This window comes from Centropristis striata, chromosome 17 (genome assembly GCF_030273125.1).
Source record: "Centropristis striata isolate RG_2023a ecotype Rhode Island chromosome 17, C.striata_1.0, whole genome shotgun sequence".
In the NCBI taxonomy this organism is placed as follows: domain Eukaryota; kingdom Metazoa; phylum Chordata; class Actinopteri; order Perciformes; family Serranidae; genus Centropristis; species Centropristis striata.
The window spans coordinates 10,773,991-10,795,788 of record NC_081533.1 but is presented as its reverse complement, the minus strand read 5'-3'; the positions used below and the strand labels follow the sequence as shown (position 1 = coordinate 10,795,788).

Sequence of the window (21,798 nt, the reverse complement as noted above, 5' to 3'; positions counted from 1 at the left end):
CTTTCCTCTTCTTCTTCCACAACGTTTTTCATCTCCGATTTCTACCTCTACACTTCAGTTTCTTCCATGATTTCTTCTCTTCACACATTTATCTTGTACATTGACATCAGCAGAACCGGCTGTAAAAGAAACAAAAAAAATGCTATAACTAATTCCTTTTTTTTTTATTATTTTAAAAAAACAAATGTTGCACAAACAAACTTCCCTGCACGGTGCAAACTACTGTATGCATACACACGTCTTTAACTATCATCTCATTGTCTTTTTATTTTGTCTTTTTAAAAAAACAAACAAAAAAAAACCTTGTTCACTCATGTAATATAGAGAGATCAGACCCACTTGTTTTATATATGTTAATTTTTTTTTTTGTAAAGCCTTTAGTCCTCGTATTTGATTTTATTTTTGTAGATATGATTAAAAAAAAAGGATGTATAAATTATTTTCTTCTCCCTTGTTTTTAAAATTGGTGAGATTGTTTAGCTGCACAGAAGGAAAAGAGAGCTCATGTCTCAGATTCATGTGTTTTGTGAGATTAAAAAAGAAAACTGGATAAAGAAAATAAAATGTGGAGTGTGTGTTTTTCAGTTCAATTGTCACCATTTAATAAGAACCCAATGAGCTGCTTCAGGGCTTTTTTTGCTCTTTTTACAGGTTTCTTTACAAACTTGCCTTCATCAGTTAATCAAATCAAGTGACTGTAGTCACACAGTGTCTGTATTTGAATGTTTCTATTGTTTTCATCTGTTTGCATGATGCATTTACACAAAATTGTATATTTCTTGTTATAATTTGTTTGATTTCTTTGTTGTTGTTGTTGTTGTAGGTTGGATCAACAGTGCTGCAAGTTAGCAGTTTTTTCCAGGAGCTGTTTCTTTAAATATATAATATGATGTTATAGCAAAGTACTGGAAACAGATTCTCTTTATGTCAAACTTTCATTTTTTATATTGAAATGACAAAAAACAACTCCATCTAATGTTTTGCAGAGAAAGGATTCACAAGCTGTTTTTGCTCTTCAGTCTGCTGTCACGTTAATTATTCATAGGTTTTACCCCTTAATTAAATATTTAAGGGAAGTTTAAGTTCTTTGGATCATAAAAACAACAAAACAAACTGAGCTGATACATTTAACATTTTACAGGATGATTTATCTATTTATTGAGAGCAGATCAAGGTATTTTAAGTTATTTAAAGGCATGTTTGTGGTGCATTTACATGGAAAAAAAATCAACAATAATCCCATTTATTAAGAAAAAGATAAATATATTATAAAGTCACTATTCACTTCAAACAAGTAGATTTTTTGCTTGAAAATTCTACTTTGTGTTTCTGAATTCAGAGCAGAATTGTGATATTTCTGTCAAAATCACTTTATTTTACAGGTCTCATTTAAAACGTCTCCAAAAATAAAGCGTTTGTAATAACTAGATCCTGTTAAAAACATTAAATTCTGCTCCTCAGAGACACTGAAGCCATGATTGAATCTTCTGAGACGAACGTGACAAATATTCACTGAAAATCGGTTTACACAGAGCTGAGAAGAGAGGACAGGAGGGGCTGGAAACATAAGAATAACGTGGAGAAGAAGTTTTTACAACACTTGACACGTGTGGGAACTTGAAAAAAGTATTGTTTATATAAATTCCATTTTATTCCAATTTTTTTTAATAATTTATCAGAGAAATTCAACTTGCATTTTTTCTTTTTTTATGATTTATGTCATAACTGTGTTATTCTGCACAAAAAAATGTTTCAGTTGTTCCCACTTCTAGCCATGATTGTGCTGATTCCATAGAGCTACAGGACCTATAGATTATATATATATATATTATACATTGCAGTAAAATACAAGGCCACAGTGAGTAAAAGGTAAAAAGAGCAACAAAAAACGCCCTGAAGCAGCTTGTTGGGGTTCAAAGGGTTAAATAGCATTTTACAGGCTCCTTAATTGTAGTGGAGTGTGTTTGGGGATGTTTTTACATTGTGGTATTTCACTTCCTCTACTGACCATCCATACGTGTCTCGTTGCAACGCTTTCATTTATTTTGAAAATCCGCCCCGGAAGCAGTGAGTGATCACTCTATCTAACTTGACCGTCGTGTCTGACCGCCGGTGCTGGATGTCCGCTCAGAGCCGCTCAGCGCAGCGGGGGCTCCGCCACTCAGCAGATGCGGAGCCGGGATGAGGTGTTTGTGTTTGTGTGTGAGCGGCTTCTGTTGCTTCTGATCTGAGATGCGATATAACTGCCGGAAAAAACAACAAAAAGTGCGTTTTTAGCGGAACGGAATCGAGCTGAACTCCGATCACAGATGAGCGTGGAAACCGTGGACGGATGAGAGTCTGGAGAAAGTGAATCTGGAGCATTTGGAGGCACTTTCTGCTGCTGCTCGGCTCTTTGTGCTGCAGATTTTCGCTTTTGGACAGAAAGGTAAGACATTCCTGCATGCATTATAGGTAATAGTGCACTTAGTCTGTGCGTATTTTACGCGATCACACTGGCTTCTATGCAAATTCTACAAAATTAACATTTTTCTACGTGTTTTACCCTGAATATCACTTTATTTCGTGTGTGTGAGTGTGTGTGTGTGTGTGTGTGTGTACACGGTCGGTGGTGTGTCAGGACTGATGAGCTGGCAGATAACAGTATCGATCAGTAAAGCTATTTGCACCACCATTGTGGACGCACACAAGACACTTTGCAGCTTGTTCGCGGAGTTAAATTGGTGGGTTTTTGCACACTTTGTTCCGTTTTTGCGCTTTTACGCACTTTGTGCCAAAGTGGAGCACCGCACGTCTGCTACATTCTCGGCATGAGTTGTGCTGTGCGGTCACCGCTCTGTTGCTCATCACTTCATCCTGGGTGTGTTCTGCTTTGTCTCTCTCACTGTGTTTCACTCATCCTCCTCCGCTGCTTCACACACGGAGCCTATCATGCGCTTCCATTCATGCCGAGTGTGTGTTTGCATGAAGGCCTCGAAAGCCTGGGCCCGGGTTGCTTAAAGGAGTCTGTAAATGAGGCTGCAGCCACGCCTCGCTGGCCCACTGCCACCCTGAGGCCTGGAGGCCCCCGGGAGCCCACACAGGCTGGCTGCTTGACCCGCAACCAGAGTGAGTCTGCATGCATCTAAAACTGAGAGCTGAAGACAAACGGGTCACCTGGCAACACTGTAAATACACTTAAACCCGTCTGAATAAGAGTTTAGTGACTTTATTAACCCTCTGAACCCCAACAAGCTGTTTTTTTTTTTTTTTTTTACATTTTACTCACTGTGTCCTTGTATTACACTGCAATATATAAAATATATGTAAAATCTATAAGTCCAGCAACCTTATGGAATCAGCAGAATCATGGCTGGAAGTGGGAACAACTCAAAGATGTCAGTTGTGCAGAATAACATCAATAATATAAATTCTAATAACATTAATCATTAAAAAAAGAATAACTCAAGTTGTATTTCTCTGATGAATAATTGTTAGAAAACTGGAATAAAATAGAATTTCTATAAACAACACTTTTCCAAGTGACCACAAGTGTCATGAATATTAGAAAAAGAAAATTGTGTCTCCACATGTTATACATATTGAACTATTTGCATTTTCACAGTCTCTCCTCTCCTCTCAGCTCTGTGTAAACAGATTTTCAGTGAATATTTGTCACGTGACCAATCTAGTTATTACAAACACTTTATTTTTGGAGACGTTTTAAATGAGACATGTAGAATAAAGTGATTCTGACAGAAATATCACAATTTTAAGCTTCTTCTTTGTTACTTTTTCTGAGGGAAACTATGATCACCTATGATCCGTTCAAGGACTGTCTGAAAATTAGTATTGTGTATTTAATAGAGGAGGTATCATTATATGCTATGTTGGCTTCTAAATACCTGTGCACAATGTTCACAATTCATGGATGCACGTGCAAATAAACTAAACTCTAAAAAGAGGAGAATATATGACATCATCTTAGAATGGATATCACACCCATAGAGCCCAGGTTCTCTAGTGGCATAAAACTGTATCTGTGCTGCAGATTGTTCAGACTTAACAAGCTTTCACCAGCAGGAACTGGCTGCCTAAAGAGAATATCGATCAGATCTCTGACCAGACAACACGGAGCGTGACAGTAAGAGAAAAAGCTTCAACCGCCAGTGTAAAGTTCCTGTAAACTTTTCTCTAAACATGTCAGAATGTGCTGTTTCTCACGGGGTTAAAACAGCATTATGTTTCCATGAATGTAAACAAAAGCCTCTGTGTGTCTGTGAGAGTCGATCCCATCGACCGCTCTGACGAGTCAAACCACAGCTGATTGATTCACACTGGCGTCCACGTTCAGCGTCCTCTGGGCTGTGACAGCTTCCACGTGCAGGGTGGCAAAAAAACGTTACCACAAATCTTTCTGAGAAATTCAATTTATATCATTATAACTGTGTTATTCTGCACAAAAGACATGTTTGAGTTGTTCCCACTTCTAGCCATGATTGTGCTGATTCCATAGAGCTGCAGGACTTATAGATTTTATATTTATTTTATATGTTTCAGTGAAATACAAAGCCACAGTGAGTAAAAAGAGCAAAAACCGCTATAATGTAGATGTTGATTAGAACATGGAGACAAAGAGATGGTCCTCTGTATTGCAGAGAGAGATTATTTCCATAAACAGCAGCTATAAAAAGGGTTTTAATGTTTTATTGTCTCTGCAGACACTCCAGGACATCAGGGCAGCTTTGTCTTCATGCTTGGGCTCATTTTCTTGCTGGTAAACAAATCATCTGCCAGTTGATAGGGTTTCTTGCAGGCTGCATCAGGTTTTCCTCTAAGAATTGTTTTTTATATTTCGTTGCATTAATTTCTTCTCTAATCTCACAAGTTTTCCAGCGGCTGCAGCAGAGAAGCTTCCCTGCAGCAAGATGCTGCTGTGGAAGGCATGTTTAGGATGTTTAGTCATAAAAAAAGATACATTTTTCTGATATTTAAAAAACAAAATTGGAATAAATTGAATTAATATATACAGTACTTTTCCGAGTTCCCACAAGTGTCATTTATATTGGAATAATAAAATCATGTCTCCATCCATCCATCCATTTTCCTCCAGATAAAATTTTATCTCCACATGATATGTTGAAGTATTTGCATGTTTCCAGCCTCTCCTGTCCTCTCCTCTCAGCTCTGTGTAAACAGATTTTCACTGAATATTTGTTACATGACTGTTCATGGAGTGCATCTAACAGGATCTTGTTATTTTTTGACGACTTTTTTAAATGAGACATGTAGAATAAAGTGATTCTGACAGAAATATCACGATTTTAATCTTCGTTTTGGTCACTTTTTGTAACTGAACTTTTGTAACATATGATATATTCAAAGACTGTCGTAAAGTTCAATTTCTGATCATAACACCTGTTTTTACAGTTTCTCTCTATGATAAACTGTGTATTATTTTCCGCGTGATGTTTTTTGGAGGGTGAATGCAGCTTTAATTCAGCTCCACCGACTCTTTCTATCCAGTCTCTGTGTTATGTATCTGTTTTTTAAAAATGTTCCCACTGAGGAATGAATCACATGGAAGCCATTACTGAAGACTGTAGTCTCTAATCTGGAGGACGAACACTGGAGGTCACAACATAAATTGAGAGCGCGAGCTTTGTTATTAGATCAAGAGTCTGTTTGTTTGTTCTAAGTCCAATTCAGAAAGTACCTTTTTTTGGAGGAACTAGTTTACAGCAGAGTGAGAATCTCAGCCTGGGACTTGGTGAGTGTGTGTTCTCGTCTTCAGACGTGTGTGTTTGAGGCAGAGTGTGAGGAGGGGGTGGGGGGTTGATGTTCTGGTTGCCGTGGTATCTTCCCCCCCCCCTCCTGTCTCTCCGTCCATTCATCCCCTTTGTCGTAGCTAAGCTCTGTTGCTCTTGGAGACCACAGGGGACAGTTGGGGAATGTGGCGTCTGGACGAGTGTGTGTCGCACAGACACACAACAAGAACGCAGATAAACCAGCAGAAACAAAACCAAATGTGTTTTTATTTATTTTAATGGCTCGATTGTGGCAAAAAATCACAATCAGAATTATTTTGGTTAATATTGACATCACGATTAGTGACATTGTGCATTTATGGAACATTAAATAAAACAGTTGATTTTCTTTTCAATGTAATTAAACTAAATAGATACATTCATTGTATTATATTTATTAATTTATGTATATATATATATATATATATATATATATATATATATATACTCAAAAAATGATGTGAAAAATAGATAAATTAATTGTATTATATTCATTAATTTAAATGTGTATATATGTATGTATAATATATATATATGTATATATATATATACATATATACTCAAAAAATGATGTTAAAATAGATAAATTCATTATATTATATTAATTAATTTAAATGTATATATATGTATATATATGTATGTATATATATACTCAAAAATGATGTTAAAATAGATAAATTCATTATATTATATTAATTAATTTATATATATATATATATACTCAAAAAATAATGTAAATAAATAGATAAATTCATTATATTATATATATTTTATGTGTGTGTGTGTATATATATATATAAATTGTAATTCATTATATTTAATTTATTTATTAATTTTATATTTATGTATACTCAAAAAATAATTAAAAAATAGATAATAATAATAATATAATATAAATAAGTAAAATACACGTGTATTGATTTTATATTTAAATTTAATTTAACTTATTTTTTTAATTGTTTTTTAATAAAAACTTAATTTTACACATTTATATTTTATTTTTATTTCGTAACTTTACTTCATAATTTAAGTATTTTTTTAAGTTTGTATTATATATATTTAATCAAAACAAACAACACCATTTTGATTCTTTCCTTGATTGTGCAATAAAAATACATGGTTTAGCAAAATTTAAAATATTTAAGTTGCCTTATAAAAACAACCCAACAGCCATTTAATTGATATTGTATGAACTGCACAAAAACCATGATTTAGAATTAATTTGAATAAATAAACTAACACCATTTAGATGTATTTCCTTGATTGCTCAATATAAATACATTGTTTAGAAAAATAAAATAAAAATAAATGCTTCACAAAAATCAGTAACAGCCATTTAATTGATATTTCATGGACTCCACCAAAAAACATATGATTTATGTAATCAAAATGGGGGTATCTGTTGGTTTTTCTTCAAATGAACTCTTCATATACACATTTAATTAAATAATAAAAATTAAAAATGAATAAATAAACTGTTGTAACGTTAGAGCTCTTCAACAACCTGCAGAGAACTACTAAAAATAAATAGTCAATATATAATAATAATTTAAAAAATAGAAGAAATTAAATGAGATCAAATATCTTTAAATGTTCATACAGCTAAAAATAAATTCAGTATTTTCCAGTCGGTCATTTATAACACAGGACAGAACAAGAGCACCATAGTGAAAACAAAGGCTGCATAATAATGGTTTTACCTCCATTATCTTGTTTTTTATAATCATAGTTTAAAATGAATCTGAATAAATAACCCAGCCCCGTTTTATCTGTATAAATGAGGCCGTGCAGGTTCTCTTCGCTCTCTGCAAACTGAGCTTTGGTTTGAAACTGGAGCATTTTCTCTGACGTTCTGCCTCGGCTGCTGCGTGTCGTGCACACAGGAGACTCGTCGCCCAGAATAGAAGGTGGCGTAATTGCCCTTTATTGGCTGAGCACACACTCAGGGCCAAATCACTTGAGTTTCTCATAAAAACTCCCTCAAAGCGGAAGAACGGGCCCAGCTACGTCCTGCGTGACACTTTCACACACCTCCGACTGCCAACAGTCGAACAATGTCTCCCTTCTTGTTGCTGTTGCTTGGTATGTTTCCCTCTGAGATGCTTTTATTCCTGTCTGATATGACAAATTATCCCTCGCGCTCCTCATTTCTCTTCCTGCCTCCCTTCCGTTCACTCCACTTTCTCTCCCTCACACTCGTCTCTTCTCTCATTTATCTTTTATTCTGTTTTTCCCCTCAAAAGGCCTCCAAGATAGATTCCCTCAGGAGTAAAGTGGACTTGCTGCGCCTCCCTCTGGCCCTCTCCACCAAGTCCATCAGCAGCCGTAAGAGCCAGCTGGGCGTGGTCTGGGAGAAAGGCGGCGGCGGCTCGGGGGCAGGAGGGGCCTGGAAGCCCCGCCCACCGCCGGCGTCCGACATGGACAACGAGTCGACGTACTCGGGCTACTCATACAAGTCGTCCCACTCACGGAGCTCCCGCAAACACAGGTAGCACCCCACACACGTACTGTTAAAAAAACCAGGAAAACGGCTGCATTATTTTTAAATTCAGCACTATGACGTGTATTTTTTTTTGTATCTTTACACAGAATCTACTGTAATTCAACATTCACAATGTCGCATTATATTATTTACAGATTTCAACTTTATGGTTAATTTTTTTCAAAAAGAAAAGAAAAAAAGAGGTCATTTTTCGGCATTTGCACTAAGAAAAAAACAAGAAAAACCTTGTAAAATTAATACAGTAGTAGTTTTTTACATTAATATGATGTTAAGTGTTGGGTACTGTTTTTGTCAGACTTTTTTTTAATGATTTCTTTTACATTGAATTGAAAATTTGACTGTAAATAAAAACAGGAAGTTGTATTATTTTAAAATTTAGCAATATTATGTGAATTTTGTTCTATCTTTACATCAAATTCACTGTAATTCAGCATTCACATTTACAGATTTCAACTTTTATTTCATGGTTAATATTTGTCCAGAAAAATTTGCACTTAATGTGTTCACATTTCATCTCATTAGCACCTGCAAGATCTTTGTATGTGGTTTATAACTTAGTCTTTGGTCTGCCACATGTAATGTTTTTGATGCACAGGCAACATTTCCCCTTTGGGACAATAAAGTTTCTCTTATCTCAGGGCAAGCTGGGCTGCAACTTATTACAATATGTTTTATTATTGGAATACCAAGTTTGACATTAAAAAGCCTGTTTTGTCCAAATACCAGTCAAAAACTCAAAATATTAATTTTACAATCATGACTGACTAAAAAAACAACAAATGTTTATATTTTGTGAAGTCATAACCAGTGAATTTGGCAAAATAAAAGTATAAATCAAATGTATACATATTTTTCTGCCTAATTCTTATTTGATCAACTGAAATTATTCAGTCTCTGATATATTTCCCATTACATGTACTTTATTGATATTTTTGCAATATTATCTTTTTAACAAGTAAAAAGAAAAGATGCAAAGAACAAGCTACAGCTTGAATAATAATTAAATAAACATCAAAAAAGTCTGCTGCTAATAAATGAATTTAATTAATTAATTCAATTGTTTATTTTTCATGCAAAAATGCACAAATTCCTGGTTGATTTATTAGGAAAATAACGTCCAATAATTACTGTGCTGTTTTGTGAACTCTGTTATATTTCAAGTTTATCTTATCTCAGTGCAAGCAGGGCAGAAACTAAGTTAGATATTTATTATTATTGGAAAATCGTCCAGTTAGATGCCAAATCTGACATTTAAATGCACACATTAAAAGCATTTGAAGAGGGAAATATGAAAATACATAATGAGAAATATGAATTTGGCTATTTTTTTGTTTGTTTATTTATTATAAACAGACTGCACTTTGTAGATATTTTTGTTTTTTGTATCTTATCTTTTTTTAACATGGGGGAAAAAAAGTAATACACAGAACAAACTAGAGCTGAAATCAACAACAAAAATATATATATATCTGCAGATATTATAGGATGGATGAATTGTCTAACAGATATTATAATCAAAATATTTGTAGTTGTAGTAGCCCTAGAATAAAACTCCATACATACAAAGAAGGTAAATACTGTGTGTAGAATTTGCAGCCCCCTAGTGGTAGTATCACAAAATGCAGAGAATAATTTAAAATATATTATAATCACATAAAAATGGACCCATAGTGGCTTTTACCGCACAAATTAAATTACCAGTGAGAGAGGGTGGAAAATATATATATATGATTTAATATTTTTATTTTTGTTTATTTATTGTAATCAGACCTTTTCATGGTTATTTTTTGTTGTGCCAGATTTCAGTTTTATTCCCAACAGCTATCAAATAATCATTACTTACAAGATAATTAAATACATCATATACAGTCATGGAAAAAATTGTTAAGGTTAATTTGTTTGGACAAATATAATGATAACAACAAAAATAGCTGATAAGAGTTTAGTTTAAGAGCTGATATCTAGACACTTTCCATGGTTTTCTGGGGCGAGACCACCACGGTGGTCACCGGCACCTCCGTGGACAGCGTCTCTAACGAGGACCTGACGCGGATGTCTAAGGACCTCGAGGATTCTTCGCCGCTGGAGTGCCGTCGCTACCTCAGCCCAGCGCTGGGCGCCGTCCTGGGGCTCTTCGCTCTGGTCACCCCGCTGGCCTTCTTGGCGCTCCCTCAGCTCCTTTGGCGGGACACGCTGGAGCCCTGCGGCACGCCGTGTGAGGGTCTCTACATCTCTCTGGCCTTCAAGCTCCTGATCCTGCTCATGTCCACGTGGGCGCTGTTCCTCCGCCCGCCCAGAGCCACGCTGCCGCGCTTCTTCATCTTCCGCTGCCTGCTGCTGGCGCTGGTCTTTCTCTTCGTGGCATCCTATTGGCTCTTCTACGGCGTGCGTGTGCTGGAGCCCAGAGAGACGGACTACAGGGGGATTGTGGGATACGCAGCGTCTCTGGTGGACGCGCTGCTGTCTTGATAATAACCAAAATCATTATCAAGAAAACCATGGGAAATGTCTAGATATCAGCTCTTAAATTAAACTCTTATCAGCTATTTTTGTTGTTATTATATTTGTCCAAACAAATGAACCTTTAGTTGTACCAGACATTTAAATGAACAAGAAATTGAAGAAAACAATGGTCTAATATTTTTTAATGACTGTATATATTATATGTTTTTTCTGTCCTTGGATAACAAACCTTCCCTGACTTGTTCTCCTCCAGGGAGAGGAGGGACCGGCATCGCTCCAAGAGTCGAGACAGCACCCTCCGTGGAGACAAATCTGTGACCATCCAGGCTCCTGGAGAGCCGCTGCAGGACACAGAGTCCACCAGAGGAGACGACCGGGTCAGAGTCGGATTTTAACTAAATCAATTACAGTTTAACTGTACTCTACATTAAGAATATTTTCTCTACTTTATTTTGCGGTGAGACAGCCATTTCTGACAGGAAACTGAACTGTTATCTCTGCTCTCTTCAAAGCCACCAGACTCCATTGACAAAAACATGAATTTTACCTTGCAGAACATCGTTGTCGCTCGTCTAGCTCAACTTGATCGTTTAGATTGTTTGTGTAATTGTGCAAGTTAGGTGTTTTATAGTGTTAGTTCAGATTAGCAGAAATCCCACACTAACACAAACAAAGTAGCTGATAGAGGCAGCTCTCGACCAGGAACTCCTGTGTGTTCTGTGACGTAAAATTACTGGTTTTGTCAGTGGAGTCTGGTGGCTTTGAAGAGAGCAAAGATAACTTCTCCAGTTGCCTGTTGGAGGGCTGTTGCAAGGTAAAAATATTAGGTGCGTTTCCACTGAGTACTTTTTGTAAAGCGGCTGAGTGTTTTGGCTCCGCCCACTAGTTAGTTCCCCTCGGCCTCTGTTCCCATACATGTACTTTAGTAGCGGCTAACCAACGGTTTTTTAATGTGACAACTGACCGACGCGTCAAGCAGTGTTGCCAACTTAGCGACTTTGTTGCTATATTTAGCAACTATTCAGACCCTCAAGAGACGAGTGTAAAATCTAGCGACTTTTCCTGGTGTTCTTGGAGACTCGTTCCTACTCTTCTTAACGCGGAGCGCCGTCCCAAAGCACTCACAAGTGGCCCAGTCCTCAGACAGAGCAGGAGATGTTAACCCCTCAGCGTCCAGTCTGCAAATGAATCACGTATATATGCAAAATTGCCGCTCAACCGTATCCAATCAGTGTCGACTAGTGAGTAGCGGATCAGAAGAGCAGGTACTTTCTGCCTGGTGATCTTCGGCGGATCTTCTCTCCCAAGCCACACCCCGAGCGGCTCACTAGAGGGAAGATTACCTAAATGGAAACGTGCCTATTCTGAATACAGCACTGGAACTTGAACTAAATAGATTTTTTTTTGCTGATCTCTCTTCAGGATGACAACTGGGGCGAGACCACCACGGTGGTCACCGGCACCTCCGTGGACAGCGTCTCTAACGAGGACCTGACGCGGATGTCTAAGGACCTCGAGGATTCTTCGCCGCTGGAGTGCCGTCGCTACCTCAGCCCAGCGCTGGGCGCCGTCCTGGGGCTCTTCGCTCTGGTCACCCCGCTGGCCTTCTTGGCGCTCCCTCAGCTCCTTTGGCGGGACACGCTGGAGCCCTGCGGCACGCCGTGTGAGGGTCTCTACATCTCTCTGGCCTTCAAGCTCCTGATCCTGCTCATGTCCACGTGGGCGCTGTTCCTCCGCCCGCCCAGAGCCACGCTGCCGCGCTTCTTCATCTTCCGCTGCCTGCTGCTGGCGCTGGTCTTTCTCTTCGTGGCATCCTATTGGCTCTTCTACGGCGTGCGTGTGCTGGAGCCCAGAGAGACGGACTACAGGGGGATTGTGGGATACGCAGCGTCTCTGGTGGACGCGCTGCTGTTCATTCAGTACCTGGCCCTGGTGCTGCTGGAGGTCCGACACCTGCAGCCGGCTTTCTGTCTGAAGGTTGTGAGGACGGCAGATGGAGAGAGTCGCTTCTACAATGTGGGACACCTCAGGTTAGTGTCACCTGAATGCTTTTATATGAATACCGCTTTCTGGGCTCCAGAGCTTCAGTAGTAATGTACAGTGAATCGTCAAACGTGCAGATAAAAGTCCGTCTGATCATGTGAGTTCCAGGTGCTGCAGCGTGGAAGTTTACTATCTAATTCTGACAGAAAACCACCATTGAATTTCAGCCTGCATGCACTTTTTTATACCTAACATTGTTAAAACAAAGCAGCAGAAACATTGAGCAGAAATGGAAACACTGCACTGGGACAAACTTTTTTGAAATTTAAGGCATTCATTTTTTAATGATTCAGTTATTCTACAGCATGACCACCCACCAATGGGATCGAAATGTATGTTTTCTTAAAAAAATCGCCCAAAATACATAGTTTATCGTAGAAAGACACTGCAAAAAACTAAATAAATAAAGGCATTATCGTCGGAATTTAAACTTAACGACAGTCCTTGAATGGATCATAGGTTACACAATTTTCCATGAGAAAAAGTGATCAAAATTAAGCTTAAAATTGTGATATCTGTGTCAAAATCACTTTATTCTACATGTCTCATTTAAAACGTCTCAAACAAAAAAAAGTGTTTGTAATAACTAGATGCTGTTAAAAACAGAATCTGCTTACACAGAGCAGAGAGGAGAGGACAGGAGAGGAGAAGCTGTAAAAAATAAATAATGAGGAATGTCATGAATATTTGTCTTATTTTATATAATATTTTGCCTATTTTGAGTTTTGTTTTCATTTTATATATTTTTTAAATATTTTATTTATTTAAAGCAGAGCTTTCCACCTTTGCCTCAGTCATGATTATCTCTGCAGTCCCATCTGTTGTTCTGTTTAATAGTAAGACATCTCAACAAAAGATTTTAGCAAGTCGAGCTGTGAGCGAACCAAGAAATGATTACCTGTTGTTTTTGTTGTTGTTGTTGTTGGTAGCACCACCATGTGGACATTCATGAAAAAACAAACTTTATTCTTTGGTTCAAGATGAATTGAAGCCACATCCACCTTCACTAATGTAAATAATGTAGAATTTATTAATTACTCCGGATTAAATGTCAGCTAAACATGACCAAAGTTGTTACTTAACCTCTCCAGGTGACCCAATAAAAATGTATTAATTTGTCTTTTAATAATCCAAACTCTTTAATCTGAAGCACCTCCTCTGTGCCAGTCACATCTCAGCACAAAACACTCAGAAGATGATTAAAACTTGGTCTCCTGATCATGTGCATGCTGCTATAATTACATTTCCAAAACCTAAACAGCACAAACGAGAAACATTTTACATGCAGTTGACAGAACAGATGCTCCTATTGTAATCTAAATAGGTCACATAATGTGTGTCAACGTGACCTGAAGCACATTTCTGGGCTTTTCATTCCTCTTGTGGCTTCAGTGAACGTGTGGTAGTCTCTGTGACCTGCACTCAGTACTGTGCCTGAACGCATCATGCATGAACACAGACTGAAGCTGCAGCTGCTGCTCACACTCCGCCCCTGCTGTTGTGTTTCACCACATTGCAGACCAAAAGTAGTCCGACGCTGCAGCTGCAACTCTTTCCTGCACTGTGCACTTATAGCAATATTCAATATTCAGGTGACTCAAAGTAACAACAAAATAATCATGCATGCTGTAACCTGCAAAACTTGATGCATCTTGCATATCAAAAGGCAGCAGGAGATAAAAATAAAATAAATATACAGCAAGGTGATGCCCTCAATGACACTTTTTCAGATAATTCCCTGCACTTTATAGCTGCTAAGTGGCTTTCTCTAACTGGAAATGGTCATTTTATGCTTCCTAAGTACTTCTTGTTTCCGCAGTACAGCAGACGGCCTGTTTCTGCCTCTGAGTGGTTCACCACTTCCTCCATGTTAACATCAAGCTGTCAGGCTGTGCTGTGTGAAAATCACTGATAACACCACTATGTGTTGCAAAATGGCAGTTAAAGGGAACTACATTTTTTCTGTTTGGTGCACCGCAGTATTCAGCGTGCAGCAGTGTGGGTCCTGGACCAGTACTACAGTGACTTCCCGGTTTATAACCCCGCCCTGCTCAACCTGCCCAAGTCCATCCTCTCCAAGAAGATGTCTGCCTTCAAGGTCTACAACCTGGGGGAAGGTAAAATCATCTTCTGCACAGTATTTCATCTGCAGTTTAGCACATTCTGTAGCCTTGTATTTCACTGCAATATATAATTCTTGCAGCTCTGTGGAAATAGTACAATCATGGCTAGAGGATTGCCTTTAATTTCCCTGTTTCTGTCTTCAGAGAACAACACCAACAACTCTACAGGTCAGTCCAGAACCATGGTCGCCGCCGCCGCTCGGAGAAGAGACAACTCCCACAACGACTACTACTACGAGGAGGCCGAGGTGGAGCGGAGGGTCCGCAAACGCAAGGCCAGGTGGGAACTCACACAAATAAATACAACACATACAAGATACAGTGAAGAGTGAATTTTAAGGATATAATGGAGTAAATTTAAATTATCCTTAAAAAGTCAAAGGGTAGATGTAATTAAATGACGTCCAAGTACGTAAATTATATAGTTTTAATCAAGAGTACTGTCCTTTTCACATTTGTGATAACTAGATGATGTTAAAAACATTAAATTCTGCTCCTCAGAGACACTGTCAAGACATGATTGATTCTGCTGAGACCAACGGTCACGTGACAAATATTCACTTAACATATGTTTACACAGAGCTGAGAGGAGAGGACAGGAGAGGCTGTTTACACAGAGCTGAGGGGAGAGGACAGGAGAGGCTGTTTACACAGAGCTGAGGGGAGAGGACAGGAGAGGCTGTTTACACAGAGCTGAGGGGAGAGGACAGGAGAGGCTGTTTACACAGAGCTGAGAGGAGAGGACAGGAGAGGCTGTTTACACAGAGCTGAGAGGAGAGGACAGGACAGGAGCGGCTGGAAACATGTAAATGGTTCAATAGTGTGAAGCTCAATTTTTTTCCATTATTCATGACACTTGTGGGCACTTGGAACAGTGTTGTATATATAAATTCCAATTTTTTTAAAATCTGAGAAATTCAGTATGTTTTTTTTTTCCTTTTCCTGTTTTTTTGTTTTTGTTTTAATATTTATGTCATTATAACTGTGTTATTCTGCAAAAATACATTTTTGAGTTGTTCCCTCTTCTAGCCATGATTGTCCTGATTCCATATAGCTACAGGACTTATAGATTTTATATTTATTTTATATATTGCAGTGAAATACAAGGCCACAGTGAGTAAAATGTAAAAGGAGCAAAAACACACCCTGTAACTTCTCAGGCTTCAGAGGGTCAAACTTCAGCTTCTCTCTGTTTCTCCTGTCAGGCTGGTGGTGGCAGTAGAAGAAGCCTTCACCCACATTAAGCGTCACCAGGATGAAGATGCAGCCACATCGTCCCCCAAACACCCGCGGGAGGTGATGGACCCCCGGGAGGCGGCCCAAGCCATCTTTGCCCCCATGGCGCGGGCCATGCAGAAATACCTGCGTGCCACCAGGCAGCAGGCCTACCACAGCATGGAGAGCATCATCAACCACCTGCAGTTCTGCATCACACACAACATGACCCCCAAGGTAAGGACGGCAGTTTCTAGGTATTTTTAAAATTTTATTATATATATTGTCATAATTTTACAGTAATTATGCTTCATTTATTTTATTGTTTTAATATTAATAGTTAAAAAAAATTCTCTTGTGTTTTTATTTATAATTTACTTCAACAAAAACTGGTTCATTGTCTGCATATTATGAAGCTTTTTTTTTGCACTTTCCCTCCATTTCAGTCACCCAAAGTATTTTAAATTAAAGTAATTAAAATTGTCATCTTGCCTGAGTTGATCCTGTTTACTGAACAATGCGATGAACATTGTCTTCTTAGAGCAGGAAACATACATTGTCAAACTGGGGAAATCAAGAAAATGGGTTAAATAGCTTTTTTTTTCCTGCTTGGCGAGTAGTGTCAAGGTATTTTTAAAAATTATTTTGTTGTCTTTATTCAACATTTTTTATTGTTTTATTTTTTTAAATTGTTTAACAGAATTATATGTTTCAGTTAATACATCATTTTTATTGTTATGTTTATTATTTTAAATAATTTATTTTAATAATCAAGTGTACATTCATTTTTCATTCATTTTTAAAAACATTTTTTCTGTGATGAAAAGTTCCCTTATTTTATATTTTTAATTGTCATAATTTTACAATAATTCTATTGTATTTTGCGTTTTTAAAAATATTATATTTATCTGATTTCATCACTTTTTTAGTTTTGTATTTATTCTAGCTTTGTTCTTTTTTTTGCGCTAACCCCAGTTTTTTTCCTTTAATTCCAATTACCCAAAGTATTTACTTTAAATTGTAATAAAGTCTAATTTGACCATGTTTACTGTCATTTGAAACTGTGAGAATATAAGATTTGCTTGGCTATATTTTTTATTATTACTCTCGGCCACATTACTTTTACTTGCAGTGCATTAGAGCGACAGTTTATGAACTGATTTGCTGTTATATTTTTTGTCCTCAGGCTTTCCTTGAGCGTTACCTCAGCCCAGGTCCCACCCTCCAGTACCTGGACACCAACAGGGCCCGCCAGTGGACTCTAGTGAGCGAGGAGCCGGTGACCGCTGCTCTGCGTCAGGGCCAAGTCTTCTCCCTGAGACGCCTCGACTTCTCCCTGGTCGTCACGGTGGCGCCCCTCCCCTTCCTGCGCCTGGGCGAGGAGTTCATCGACCCCAAAAGACACAAGTTTGTTATGAAGCTGCAGTCAGAGACGTCCGTGTAAGAGGAGGATGTAAAATCAAAGATACTAATCTTAGTACTTTCAGGGTATCTTTTTTTTTATACCTTTTGGTATTACATAGTTCATGATTTCTATTTTATTTTTAAGCCAGACAGCCAAATGACGTGGCTCAAGATACAGGAAAGTTATCAGAAATGTCTCAGCACTGACTTTGTTCCTCAAATATAAAATTAGACACTCAAAGTGCTGACTTCTGATATTGTATGACAGACTGCGCCCAGTTCCCAAGATACTTATGAGTATGTTAGTGCTAATTTTGAGTAGCAATTCAAACCAAATTCATTGAAATAGGTCTTTTTGATACAACTTTGAACTTTGGTTAAAAAAAAGTCCACTTTATTGGCCATGTTTATAATTTACACTACATTTATTCGACTGCCTGTGCTGGATATAGAAGTCTTCTGAGTGCATCTTTCTCAGAGCTTATCTTACTTCTCTTTCATATTTTTTACTTGAACTTTCTCTTTGCTGTCGTATTTGGACTTTTCTCAACATTCACTGGATTCACTCATCCGAGCTGCTTCCTCTATCTCTGTTCCACTGAACTGTGGACGTTTCACTGAAATTATGAAGTAAGAAACACTGGATGGACGTTTAATGCACTGAGTATTGCATTGTTTGTATTATTTCCTCAGGTTTGTTGAATCACTTCTCGTTTCTGAAGAAATGCACTCCTGCACTGAGAAGAGTATAGGCCTAACCTTTTGAGAACACTGTCTGACCAGTTTGTGTCCACTGGTTTGTTTGTATGAAGTGTGGTTGGATTTGATGACACTACAGCCAAGTACCGTCAATGTGCTTCTTTTTGGCAGCTTGATGTTATAATTACTGTCTTTTGATATATTGCAAAGTGATTGTGTGACTTTGTGTGTGTGGTTTTTGAGCATCACCAACCGGTGCGTGCAGCAGAGACCCAAAACCCCAGGATCCCTCCATGTGGAAGGAGTTTTTACAGCTAAATTACAGTAAAGCCTTAATTAAGACAGCCTAACCTGGGGGCTCTGTGTTGTTGAAGTGCCCTGTGTACAGATCTACTTTTAAAACTTTAAAATGTACTTCACTGATTTAGCGTTGCACTATAACACTGTCTGATTCAGACGCTTTGGAAACAAAACCCATTCAAAAATACACTAAATAAACACCAAAATTGTGCAGAAAATTGACAAAAAATGCTGTTTATTTATGTGTTTTGGCTTCTGCAGCATACAGAAACTATGCAGAGTCAGAAACAAGCACAACAAATGCAACACTCAGAAAGAAAAGTGGAGTTAAAAGGCCTGTAACAAGCAATCAATCCCTTATTTTGTTGCCTCTTTACAACACTTTTCTTCCCATTTTAAACCAAGAAGGGTCGAAGGATGGTGTCATACACTTGGGGAACAACATGTGTAGTAAAATCCATCACAATCCTAGAACACCTTGGTTCTGTCAGGCACTTTGGCGGGAACCATGCTTGTATTTTTTGGCGCCGTGTGCTGTATAACTCCAACATCACAGCTCCAGTTAAACTGCTGGTGTCGAACTCGTAGAATGTTTCTAAATAATGTACGTCGTCACCGTGACTTTTGTCTTTGTTCTTTGAAACCGGAAGAGAGGGTGGACATGGCACTCGCCGTGTTAGCAACCTGTCAATCACAAGGTAGCCATCATACCCTGCTTCATCATCTATTGTCTTGTAAATAGGACCATTATTTACACAATTAACATCATATTGTCTTGAGGAATATTTAAAAACTAATGATTGACACCATAATGTTGCCACAAGCATTTTTACTAAGGTAATAAATCAAGTGAGAAATCATCTCATTTTGTATTGAGATAGATAGGACCGGACTTCTTTTGCAACCGACAGTGTCGCCCCCTGCTGGACTTTTGAAAGAATGCAGGTTTTAGGCACTTCTGCATTTGCTTAGAGGTTGTAGCCTGGTTGTACCCCAAGAATATGACGCCATCTGGTCTAAAATCAAGCTGTTCCCTTAGAGCTCCCCCTAGAGGCCTGGACACCTTCCACTCTGTTGACTGGATATGCAGCGTTTTTCTGTTGCATTTTTTTTGTGTGCATTTTTTGGCTTTGCACAACTTCTGTATGTGCAGCATGTCTGGTGTTTATATTTTGTTTTGGCTTTCTGCAGCACATTTTTTTGGCGAATTGGCGTTGTCTCTGAAGCAGATTATTGATTAACTAACTGATTAATAGACCAATAATTCCTCTTCTAGAGTACTAGTAATATATTGGGGGCCTACAGGGCCCCCGCAGCAGGTTAATCCAGCCATAGCTCGATACATGTGCACATTTTTTGAGAGATGTCAGTTTTTACACAACAGATAGATTGTCGTGCCACTCGCACAGTTTACTTGTACATTTTGATGCATTTTTCTAAAGTTATATTGTTCCTGTTTTTCGATGGATCACTTTCTTGTACTCGATCTAAGCTCCTAACACTTGTTTCTGAAGAACGTTGTCTTAAAAAGCAAGATTGTTATTGACTCTTTACACTCTTTACTCTTTGTTGTTGTTTTTTTTTGTTTGTTTTTTTAGGACTGAGTTGATGTAAAAGGTTTTTAATAAACAATGTTCCTCAAAGTTAATCGCCCACACAAGAGTCACAAGATGTCTTGTATCTTTTTTTCTTCTTTTTCAGGAAGTGACATTTAAGTGTGTGGGTGTGAAGCTCGGACACTGTCTGAGCTCACACACTTATCAACGTTTTTCACTGCTGTATAAATATGTATTCATCCAACACCTTGTACCTACAGCAATTCGAACCCATTAAAGAAAAACTTTTTCAAGTAATCCATATTAATAGTTGATTAATCAACAAAATACAATTTATTTTAGTCATTCCTGGCCTTTTAATAATCTTCAAAACAAACAAACAAAAGCAAAATGGTTCTTGTTCAGTATTTCTTTCCCAAATCCGGGTTTGTGATAATGTTACCCAATTGGGGATAACACAATACTCAACTGTATGTGGACTAGGGGTTAAAAGAAGGAACCTCTGACACATTGAGCAGCTGGAGCATAGACTGTACATAAATAATGGAACTAGTCACAGTGACATCAACTATTGGTTTGTGGAAGCATCAAGTTCCTCTTGACGGCTGTTACCATATTTGGACTGGGGAAAACATAAACTCCTAAACTCTGAAACAAAATGTACATTACTTACCGGAAAAATTGAACAGCCGACTCCTTGGAGTGTCTTAACGCTGAACAAGACTTCTTTAAATGAAAAAAATGTTTAAACAAACTCTCATGAACTGAAAACACACAGTGAAAGGGTCAAAGTTCTGAGACGAAAACAGACAATGTCGGTTTACAGCTGTTTAGATGTACACAGTGCCATGGATACGCATTGTTTTGCTTCTATCCTGATGATGGCTCACCATGACAGCAACAATGACAATTCAGAACAGAGGAAGTCACGTCTTGACTTCCTGAGGCAGAAATGCTCTGACTGGGGGGCATCATTATGTTAATGCTCAATTTATAACCACTTGTCAAGTTTAAATGTCTTTCTCAAGTTTTCTTGTCAAAAGGACGGGTAATCAGTTTTGGTTATTTTGTTAATTCATACTGACAGAGTTGCCGACAGCTGACTCATCATTGACTCTGACGTCAACAGAGTGGTCAATATTTCTAAACAAAACACAATGGAAGGAAAAACCTCAAATCTCAAGTAAAAGACAAATCCGTCACCTGTCAGTGCAAATAAATTATTGTTTTCTCTTGACAGTGTCTCTTCGTAGTTTCAGTGTGGTTTATTAGAGAGCACAATGGAGAGTTTTGTCACCCTGAAATGTCCTTTTAACTACAGCTAGAGATTGGCGAGCCACTCAAAAGCAGTTAATTTAGGTAAGTGCTATTATTATTCTTCTGTTTTATAAAACCTATGATGATTGATTTTTAGTCTTTTATACATTTTTACAGCTGACTCATTAAAATAATAATACATTTGATTTATATAGCGCTTTTAAAGGTACTCAAAGTTGTTTGAAATCAACAGAGTGGTTTGAAATCAACAGAGTGATCAATATTCCCAAACACAACGGGAGGAAAAACAAAATCTCAAGTAAAACGCAAATCTGTCACCTGTCAGTGCAATTAAATAATTATTGTTCCCTCCTGACAGTGTCTCTTCAGAGTTTCAGTGTGGTTTATTTGTGAGCACAATTGTGTGTTTTGTCACTCCGAAATGTCCT

At 37.9% G+C, this 21,798-nt stretch overlaps 1 protein-coding gene across 1 annotated transcript; it reads left to right on the top strand.

Moving 5' to 3' along the window:
- The first annotated feature begins 2,068 nt into the window (after nucleotides 1–2,068).
- On the top strand, nucleotides 2,069–20,198 carry LOC131990019 (vang-like protein 2). Its single transcript, XM_059355402.1, has 8 exons — nucleotides 2,069–2,428; nucleotides 8,030–8,274; nucleotides 11,006–11,129; nucleotides 12,175–12,782; nucleotides 14,776–14,912; nucleotides 15,063–15,198; nucleotides 16,124–16,370; nucleotides 17,320–20,198. Exons 2-8 carry the CDS (start codon nucleotides 8,204–8,206, stop codon nucleotides 17,575–17,577), a joined length of 1,581 nt encoding a protein of 526 aa, XP_059211385.1. The 5' UTR covers nucleotides 2,069–2,428; nucleotides 8,030–8,203; the 3' UTR covers nucleotides 17,578–20,198.
- Nucleotides 20,199–21,798: the final 1,600 nt, after the last annotated feature.

Bases quoted from the DNA above. Each gene is read 5' to 3' on its own strand.
- LOC131990019 (XM_059355402.1), top strand. From the start codon at position 8,204: ATGGACAACGAGTCGACGTACTCGGGCTACTCATACAAGTCGTCCCAC. The intron at 14,913-15,062 runs GTAAAATCATCT...TTCTGTCTTCAG, and splicing joins GGTCTACAACCTGGGGGAAG to AGAACAACACCAACAACTCT. The intron at 15,199-16,123 runs GTGGGAACTCAC...TTCTCCTGTCAG, and splicing joins GTCCGCAAACGCAAGGCCAG to GCTGGTGGTGGCAGTAGAAG.